This window comes from Lycium barbarum, chromosome 2 (genome assembly GCF_019175385.1).
Source record: "Lycium barbarum isolate Lr01 chromosome 2, ASM1917538v2, whole genome shotgun sequence".
Classification (NCBI taxonomy): Eukaryota; Viridiplantae; Streptophyta; class Magnoliopsida; order Solanales; family Solanaceae; genus Lycium; species Lycium barbarum.
Window position 1 is genome coordinate 49964094 of NC_083338.1, and position 10233 is coordinate 49974326.

Consider the following 10233-nt stretch of genomic DNA (forward strand, 5'->3'; position numbering starts at 1 on the left):
AGGGCTAAGCTTACCCTTTTTACCAAACCTCATGATGCCTTTCATTGGCGACACTATTGGGAATACCCAATCATTTACTTAGAACTCCAAGTCTCGTCGGCCATTATCCGCATAAGACTTTTGTCGACTTTGGTCTATTAATAATCGATCTCGAATAAGCTTAACTTTATCCACCGCTTGCTGGATTAAGTCTAGCCCTACTAATTTCGTCTCTCCCACTTGAAACCATCCAATTGGTGATCTGCACTTCCTCTCATATAAAGCTTCATACGAGGCTATCTGAATACTAGAGTGGCAACTATTATTATATGCAAACTCAATAAGAGGCAAGTGATCATCCCAATTTCCCTCAAAATCTAGCACACATGCCCTTAACATATCTTCAAGGGTCTGAATAGTACACTCTGCCTATCCGTCTGTCTGGGGGTGAAATGTTGTGCTAAGATTCACCTAAGTCCCTAGACTCTCCTGAAAAGATCTCCAAAAATTAACCGCGAACTGCGTACCCCTCTCCGAGATAATGGATATAGGAACACCATGAAGTCGGACTATCTCCTTAATATAAAGATTCAGTAGTCCTGACAGGTAGAAAATGTGTTGATTTTGTCAACCTGTCAACAATCACCTATGTAGAATTAAACTTACGCTGTGATCGGGGTAAGCCTGAGATGAAATCCATATTAACTACTTCACACTAGTAAGTCGGGATCTCCATAGCCTGTAATAATCTGTCGGGCTTCTGATGTTCAATCTTCACCTAGTGACAGTTAGGACACTAGGCCACGAACTCCACTATATCCTTCTTCATTCCATCCCACCAATAAACCTCTTTAATGTCGCGGTACATTTTTGTTGACCCAGGATCGATAGAATAGCGGGAGCAATGAGCTTCCGCCATAATTTCTTGACGTAGCTCCGCAACATCGAGAACACACAACCTTCCTCAATACCTGAGGACTTTATCTTCGGTAACCCCAAATGGCGATTTCTTCTTTCGCGGAATTGTATCCTTATAATAAGTTAACGAAGGGTTTCTATACTGGCGCCTTTTCACCTCGGCTATTAAGGATGATGTTGCTGTAGTCTGAATAGTAACTCCAGCATCTCCTAAATCTATAACTCTGACCCCCAAATTGGCTAGCTGAAGAAGCTCATGAGCCAGCTCCCTTTTTCCAGCCCGTAGGTATACTAAGCTACTCATAGATTTGCCAGTGATGGCATCTGCCACCACATTCGCTTTCCCTGGATGGTACAAAATATCAACATCATAATCTTTCAGCAATTCTAACCATTGCCTCTGCCGCAAGTTTAGCTCTTTCTGCTTGAAGATGTACTGAAGACTCTTATGATCTGTATAGATGTCAACATGAACGCCATATAAGTAATGTCTCCAGCTTTTAAGTGCATGAATCACGGCTGCTAAATCTTGGTCGTGAATTGAGTAGTTCCTCTCGTGCTTCCTGAGCTGTCTAGAAGCGTAAGCAATCACCTTGCCATGCTGCATCAATACACAACCCAGTCCGACCCTCGAAGCGTCACAATAGACATCATAGCCCTCAGATCCCTCTAGAAGTGCTAGAACTGGTGCTGAGGTCAACCTATCCTTCAATTCTTGAAAACTCCGCTCGTAAGCATATGTCCATTGGAACTTAGCTGCCTTCTAAGTCAACTTCGTCAATGGGGCAGAAAGAGAAGAAAAAACCCTTCACAAATCTTCTATAATACCCTGCTAAACCCAGAAAACTACGAACCTCTGTCGGCGTCATAGGTCAAGGCCAAGTCTTCGCTGCCTCTATCTTCTGAGTATCTACTTTGATGCCCTCATCTGATACAATATGCCCTAGAAAAGTCACAGAGTTTAACCAAAATTCACATTTGGAGAATTTCGCATACAAGTTCTAATCCTGAAGGACTCTAAGTACCGCACACAAATGGTTTGAATGATCAGTCTCTGATCGAGAATAAACCAAAATATCATCTATAAACACAATCACAAACAGGTCCAGGAAGGGTCTGAATACACGATTCATCAGGTCCATGAATATAGCTGGAGCATTAGTCAACCCGAAAGACATAACAAGAAACTCGAAATGACCATATCTAGTCCTAAATGCTATCTTCCGAATATCCTTCCCTTTGATCCTGACCTGATGATAACCTAACCTCAAGTCTATTTTGGAGAAATATTTTAGCACCCTGCAGTCGATCAAATAAATCATCTATCCTCGGAAGTGGATACTTATTCTTAATCGTCACCTTATTCAACTGCCTATAGTCGATACACATCCGTGGTGAACCGTCCTTATTTCTTACGAACAATACTGGGGCTCCCCACAGTGATGTGCTAGGTATGATAAAACCCTTATGCAATAGATCCTCCAACTGTTCCTTCAACTTCTTTAACTCAGTAGGGGCTATACTATAAGGAGGGATGGATATCGGCTGAATATCCGGTAGTACATCTATGGCAAAGTCAATTTCTGGATCTGGTGGGAGACCTGGAAGCTCATCTGGGAACATGTTGGGGAACTCATTAACTACAGGATTAGACTGAAGGGTTGGCATTTTTTCCTCTGTATCCTGGACTCGAACTATAGGGTAGATGCATCCCTTCGAAATCATCTTCTTCGCCTTGAGATAGGAAATGAATCTACATTTCGGTGAAGCTATATTGACCATCTATTCCAAAGTTGTTTCCCCCGGAAAATGGAACGTAATAGTTTTCATCTAACACCCTACACTAGCATAGACGGAAGCTAACTAATCCATTCCCATAATGACGTCGAAGTCAGCCATCTGCAACTCTACAAGATACGCTATGGTCTGACGAACACAAAAAACTACAAAACAACCACGATAGATCTTCCTAACAATAACAGACTCACTAACAGGTGTAGACACAGAAAATGGTTCATCCAATAATTCTAGCACTATACAAAATTTCCAATCAATAAGTGGAGTGACATAGGACAAATTGGACCCCCCGGATCTATTAACGCATAAACGTTATATGAATAGACTGTTAATGTACCTGTCACAACATCTGGTGAGGACTCCAAGTCTTGACGACCTGCCAAAGCATAGATGCCGTTCTGAGCACCGCCTGCACCAGAAGCTCCGCCCCTACCTCTGCCTCTACCTGCTGAAGACTGAGACCCGCGCCCAGAAGGATGCACGAATGTTGATGACCCCGCTACTAACCCTGTCAGCTGTGCCATACCAGTAGGCCTCCCATGTGTGCAACCCTTGTGAAATGGTCTAGACTGTCACATGTACAACAAGCTCTCGATCCATACTGACATCGTCCATAGTGCGCTCTGCCACAATTACCACATTACTGTGGTAGTGATCTAGTTTGTCTCGGACCCCTATGTTACTGTGACCCGAACATACGGGAACTCTCTCATATTCCCGATGGCATATAATACCCTAGTATGTATCCTTGGGACTGAGCTGATGGTGGCCTAAATGGCCTGCCCTGGTGGTGGGGTCTAAAATTACCCCTACTCGAAGAATCAAAGAAGGATCGAGCATATCTGGCCAAGGAATGAAATCGGAGGCAATAATCTCAGACGCTGGAACTACCTTGCTGCACCGTAAAAAACTGATCTAACCTCGCCTCTCGCACCTCCAATGACAAATAATGATCAAGAAAGGCCTCTGAAAACTCAGACCAACGAGCTGGAGGTGCCTCAGGACCTCTGGCCTGCTCCCACCGCTCATACCATTAGACCGCTATATAACGAAGCCTGAAAGCCTCTAACTCTGCTGCCTCAGTCTCAGTAGCATGCATGACCCTGAAAATACGCTGAAGCTTATCGACAAAGTTCTGTGGATCCTCTTCCCACTTAATCCCTGAGTGCTCTGGAGGGTCAAGTGCTAAAAACTCATGAACCCTCAAAATTTGGGACCCATCAGCGATCACTGCTCCAGTAGGTACTCTCGGTTGTCTCTGTGTCGTCACAATCTTGGTCAATAAGTGCACCGCCCTCTTAATATCCTGGTTTGTCGGTGCAGGAGAAGGCACTGGAGGTACTGCCTCCCTCGGGGGCTCCTCAAGCGGTGGAGTCGTCGATGATGGCGGGAATAGGGTCTCACCCTAGCCCTCAAGCGGGCCTCAGCTGTCGGGTATGCCCTACTGCTCCCCTTACCAGCCACCGTATCACTTCTTCAGTTACAGTCTTTCTCGTCACCGGCATAGCTGTGCACAAATACGAAAGAATAAGTTTAACTTAAATCTCTTATGACTTGGCTCTACAACACGATTTAGATCTGCAAGAAGGGTAACCAATTCCAAAATGCCCTGTAGCTTCCAGTTTTTATGATGTGGTGCACAACACACCTATAAATAAGACTCTACTAGATACGTCTTATAGACTCCCTAGAACAGACATGCTATTATCACGCCCCAATTCCAAAGTGACGTGACAGGTACCCGAAGCCAAACTAGGCTCGAGCGAACCACTCTAAATCTGAAACCTTGGGGTGTGAACCACAACTTAAACTGATAATGTCTAATATGGAAATATATAAAAATACTGACCATCTCGCCTGAACTGGTCGCACACTCAAAATGTATATATATATAACTGAGCAAGCCGAGGAGGCTATCACACTGACATACTGTTTACAGGACTCGACTACAAGCCTCTAGGGAGATGCGCGACTGTATCATACAATCTGGAATCAAAAGGGAAAGACTCCAAAGGACCTGGCAACTCTGAACAAAAGGGGAGGCCTATAAATCGGTCGATCCGTACATGTAGGCACGAATGCAGCGCCCCCGAAAAAGGAACGTTAGTACGAAATAATGTACCGAGTATGTAAGGCAACGATAACCGAAACTGAACTAAGATAATACAATTCAGAGGCCAAAGAATGCCCTAAATACCTCCCTAAACCTGTCTCAAATGAAATGCAATATAATACCATTATATATATATATATATATGACCAAGTGGCCAGTCAACTGTAAAATCTCACTGGCCAAGTAGCCAGGCAATATGTCTCACTGACCCGTCAGCCAGACATTCTGTCTCACTGACCTGTAGGCCAGGCATATCTGTCTCGCTGACCCGTAGGCTAGGCATATCTATCTCATTGACCCGTAGGACAGGAAAAATACTCACTGACCAAGTCGCCAGGCTAAAGAAAAGTATCTGTCTCACTGACCAAGTAGCCATGCTAAAGAAAAGTATATTTGTATATCATGCATATGCTGAAAACACTGATACTATAACGTGTCTCTTCTATTTTTCTATAAACTCAGGGACATAGGGAGGGGATGTGGCCCCTCAAAGGAATAACAAAACACTCAGAGACTAGACAACTATCATGACAAGCTCTACTTTGACAAGTCTCGAATCATAAGATTTATCACGCTCATACCATTTATGGAAACATGCCAAGAAAAGAAGGAACAGCCTTAAGATACCTGATTGGTCTCTTACGAATTAACGATTATTCTCCCGAACTTGTAAATCTACATTCAAGAGAAATTATACTACCGTTAGACTTATCGTCATATTCCTATCTCAAGTCTTTGCACCAAACTCCTTTAGAATCTGCCAAAATTAGTGCAGCATCTCCCCTGTTTATATCCCTAGCTCGGAATCATAATTTCAACAACTAGCACAACAACAACAACAATAACATCATCCTCAATACCAAAATATTCCATAAAATATCCCACACGATGTTTAACTAATTTTCTCAACCAAGAAATTTTGTATACGATCATTTAATAGTTCTACCTTTATAAATACGCCTAAATCAATATCATAAGGAAGATTCATACCTTACCTCCTCTAGAACTGTACTATCTTCACTTTCCACCTTGAATTCCAGCTAAATTCAGCGCAATACGGTACTATAATCGCAACTATACGCTGTCTGGAACTGAATTCAGAGATTATACTTAATTCGGGCTAAAATTTGATGTTGGGAAGTAGTGGGAAATTTTCAGAATATTGGGGAATTTTCTAGGGTGTTTGGATGAAGAAAGGGGGGTAAGCCCCCTTTATATAATGTACCAGATTCTGTCCAAACCTACTTGAAAATTACTCAGCGTGTTCGCGCTGCCTTGGGGCGCGTTCGCGCCACCCCTAGGTGCGTTCACGCAGAGTTAAACCCTGCTCTGGCAGCCTATCTTAAAACGATCATAATGCTTCATCCCGATGTCCGAACGATGCACGGTTTGTTGCGTTAGAAACTAGACTTCATGAACTTCGATTTAGGATTTTGCTTTACCTCAAACCTCCTCATATAATAAAATATATTCCTTCTCAAATTTGGGCCAAAATTGTCCCCCATCTTTTCTCCAAAGTCCCGACAACTTAATTTCCTTAATCCACACGCCCTTCAATGCTTTCCTAACTTATTATATGAACGTAAACTCTCATAATCATAAGGTAGGTGCATACAATCTCATATTACCTAGAAGGTACTCTAGTACCCACAATTACACAGCTAACACCTAACGAATCTTAACGTACCAAACTACGAGGTGTAATAGCTTACCTATTTGAAGACTGTCATGTGAAAAAATGAATTTAATAGCTAACCATATAGGATTTCTGGTGAATAGTTTAAATACTTGCAAGGGTATTAAGAAAGTCATTTGATACTATGGATTGGAACTTTAAAGTCATGATTTGTTGAGGCTGTTACTATGATGATTATGTTGGGAAGGGTAATACATGATTTATAGCAAAAAACAAGCAAGTCTTTGGGAGTTATGTGTCACATTTTGTTTAAACTAGGAGTGTTCCATTTCGCAGTTTTTTTTTTTTGGTAAATAAGTTGATTTTATTACCAAATTGGGAGTTACAGATCAGAAAAACTTAGACAACCCCCAGCTCTGTATCAACAACTACTACTTACCAATCCTACCTTCAATATTACGCTTACTACGACCATGAAGACCACTAGGTCAGTCACAAGAAGTTACCTATTACAAAGGATAGAAGTTCAATTTAGACAGTAACATAGCCAGTTTTGTCCTCATTCCACCCCTGAGATGAACTTCCTGGACAATCAGCCTTAGCAGCACTAAACCTTCTCTAGTGTTTTCTTGAAATTCTTGTTATTTCTCTCCTGCCATATGTCGTACACAGTTGAAGCAAGGGTCATTCTATATACCTCAGCATGTGGTAACTTCCCCTTACAGTGATTTGTAGCCCATTTTGTTTCATCCTCCCATTTGCACGCTTGTCTATTAATGTTGAGCCAAAATAAGACCTTTTGCCAAATCTGTTTAGAGTAAGGACAGCTAAAAAACAGATGACTGGTACTCTCTTCCTCTGAGGCACATAACACACAGTCAACATAATCAACACAACTCCATCCAGTCAGTCTTTTCTTTGTGAGTAGCCTATTATGAAGTGTCAGATATAAAATGAAGATCCGCTTAGGACAAGTAGCATTGTTACAAATAAGTCTCCTCCATTCAACCTTCTGGTAGTCACCCCTAAGCTTCAAATACAGTTGTTTGATTGAGAACACATCAATTTGCTGTACATTGTTCTCATTCCATCCAGCAAGTGCAAAGTACTTAGCAGCTTGGAGTATTTTCCTGACCATCCAGGATGCTTAAGGTGTTGTCACACTCCATATTGTTCCTTGTTTCCCATAGTACATATGAATCCACTGCACCCACATCTTATCCTTCTTCTTACTCAGATTCCACAATAACTTTCATATGGCAGCCCTATTCCAAGTCTGGACATCCAAAAAGTTTAACCCCTCTTCTATTTTGGGAGTGCATAATTGTTCCCATGAGATCAGAGCTTTTTTTGATGTATCCACTCCTCCTGTCCATAGAAATCTTCTACATAGACTTTCAATACATTTGATGACTTTCTGAGGCAGGATAAACACCTGAGACCAGAAAACTTGGACTGAGAATAACACACTTTTGATGAGTTGAGTTCTTCTTGCATATGAGAGAAATCTAGCAGTCCAACTCTGTATTTTTCCTATAATTTTATCAATCAGTGGTTGGAACTATAATATTGACACTCTTTTAGTACTAAGGGGCACACCTAAATATCTAAAAGGTAAATACCCCTGTGAAAATCCCAACTCTTGCAGAATTTCCTCTTGTACTTCACTAGGGACACCTCCAAAGTAAATGGAACTCTTATCATTATTAGCAACCAAGCCAGAAGCTGCAGAGAACTCCAAGAATTGCCCATATAACAGTTTTATAGAACCAGTGTCTCCTCTGCTAAACAAAAGTAGGTCATCAGCAAAACTCAACTGAACTGTATGCATCCTTTCACATTTAGGAGGATAGTTAAAGTGAGGTATATGTATCAGTTTCTTGAGTAGTCTTGTAAGATATTACATTGCTAGTACAAATAAAAAAAGAGACATGGGGTCTCCTTGTCTCAGTCCTTTCTTGGCTTGAAATGGAGCACTAGGCTGTCCATTGATAAGGATGGAGTATGAAACTGTACTAATACATTGGTAAATCCACTCTACAAATCTATCTAGAAATTGGAAATGGACTAAAATCTGCTTGAGGTAGGCCCACTCAATAGAATCATAAGCCTTCTTCATATCCACCTTTAGCATACATCTGGGGGATACATTCTTCCTACCATAGCCCTTCACCAGTTCATTACTCAAAATGATATTATCATTTATCAATCTTCCTGGGACAAAGGCAGATTGACTCCTGTCTATCAGTCCATCCATCACTGCTTGTAGTCTGTTGGTGATCACTTTGGAGATAATTTTATATAGCAGACTACAGCATGAAATTGGCCTGTATTCAGAGATCTTAGTAGGGTGGCCAGTCTTAGGTATCAGAGTCACCGTAGTGCAGTTAATAGCTTTATGGAGTAGGCCTGTTTTAAAAAAAATCCAGTACAACATCAGTTATATCCTCCCCCATGGTATCCCAAGTCTTTTTATAGAAAAAAGCATTAAAACCATCATATCCTGGGGCTTTGTCGTCACTTATACCCTTCAGAGCTTACACCATTTCTTGCCTGGATACATTTTCTATCAGCTGCAGTTGTTGAGTTCTAGTTAGTACTGGCCCATCTCTCATTACCATTGGATATATAGCAGGCAGCTGGGCAGTACTGGTTCCCAGCAGTTGCTTGTAGAACCCCAATATTTCAGCCTCCATGTCACCTCTAGTACTAACAGTCCCAGCAGCAGTTGTTAGGCTAGTTATTTTATTTTGTGCAATCCTACTCCTCATACTGGCATGGAAGTAGGCTGTATTGCCATCTTCCAACTTCAACCACTGTACCCTGGATTTCTGCTTAATAATACTTTCTTCAATTGTCAGCCATTTCTCCAGCTGCACCTTAGTCTCTTTCTCTGTGTCAATTAGAGTTTGGGGTTGCCCAGGCTGACTCATAGAACTTTGGATATCTTGCAAGTGCTGTCTATATATTTTGATTCTATATTCCACACCTTGGAACTCAGATATATTAAGGTGCTTCAGAGCAAGTTTCACATCTTTAAGTTTCTTCCAAATGCCTGGAAATCTATTAGCCCTCTGTGTTAATTGCTATGCGTCCTTAACTACCTCTTGGAACTTTTCATGAGCAGCTATGTGGTTGAAAAACTTGAAAGGACTTGGTCTTCTCTGTTCCTCCTGCCCCAACCTAATACTCAAGGGTGAGTGGTCAGAGCACCCTGGATTCAATATCAACACTTCCATCAATGGTAAATCCAACATCCACCTAGCATTAACCAAAGCCCAGTCAATACAGCTATAAGTATGTCCATTTGTCCATGTATAATCCCTCCCACTATACTTCAATATAGTCATGCCAGTGTCCTCCAGAAAAGCCTCAAAATCCCTTATCTCGGCTCTAGTAACAGTGGATCCTATTAGTCTATCTTCAGCTCTAGAGATAGCATTATAATCACCCATAGATAGCCAAGCCCCCTGTTGGGCACTACTGAGCTGCCTAAGTCCCAACCACATTCTTCTCCTATCTTCAATAGTGTGTAGGCCATAGATAGCATTAAAGTTAAAAGTAATGTTCAAAGCATTAATCCTTACCGTTGAGTGGATATACTGGTCTGACGCACCAAGTAAACTGCAAGTAATGATATGTGGATCCCATAGGATCCAGATTCTCCCTCTGGCACTATAAGCATAGTTATTTAAACATGGTCATCCAGGTGCAATCTTTTTCAACACTTGTGGTGCATGGTTTTCTTTTATTTTGTGTTCTAGGATAGCTATAATACTAACTTGATTTG

At 41.6% G+C, this 10233-nt stretch overlaps 1 protein-coding gene across 1 annotated transcript; it reads right to left on the bottom strand.

The window, feature by feature from the left end:
• Nucleotides 1–7050: 7050 nt before the first annotated feature.
• LOC132628555 (uncharacterized) lies at nt 7051–8700 on the bottom strand. The gene is made up of 4 exons (XM_060344330.1): nt 8375–8700; nt 8066–8275; nt 7879–7965; nt 7051–7573 (listed from the first exon to the last, which is right to left on the bottom strand). The coding sequence occupies exons 1-4, from the start codon at nt 8698–8700 to the stop codon at nt 7051–7053; spliced, it is 1146 nt and encodes a 381-aa protein (XP_060200313.1).
• Nucleotides 8701–10233: the final 1533 nt, after the last annotated feature.

Coding starts and splice junctions, on each gene's coding strand:
- LOC132628555 (XM_060344330.1), bottom strand. CDS start 8,700: ATGGATGGACTGATAGACAGGAGTCAATCTGCCTTTGTCCCAGGAAGA. Junction 8,276..8,374: donor CTGAGACAAGGAGACCCCAT/GTCTCTTTTTTT, acceptor TAAATGTGAAAG/GATGCATACAGTTCAGTTGA. Junction 7,574..7,878: donor TCCAAGTTTTCTGGTCTCAG/GTGTTTATCCTG, acceptor CTGGATGGTCAG/GAAAATACTCCAAGCTGCTA.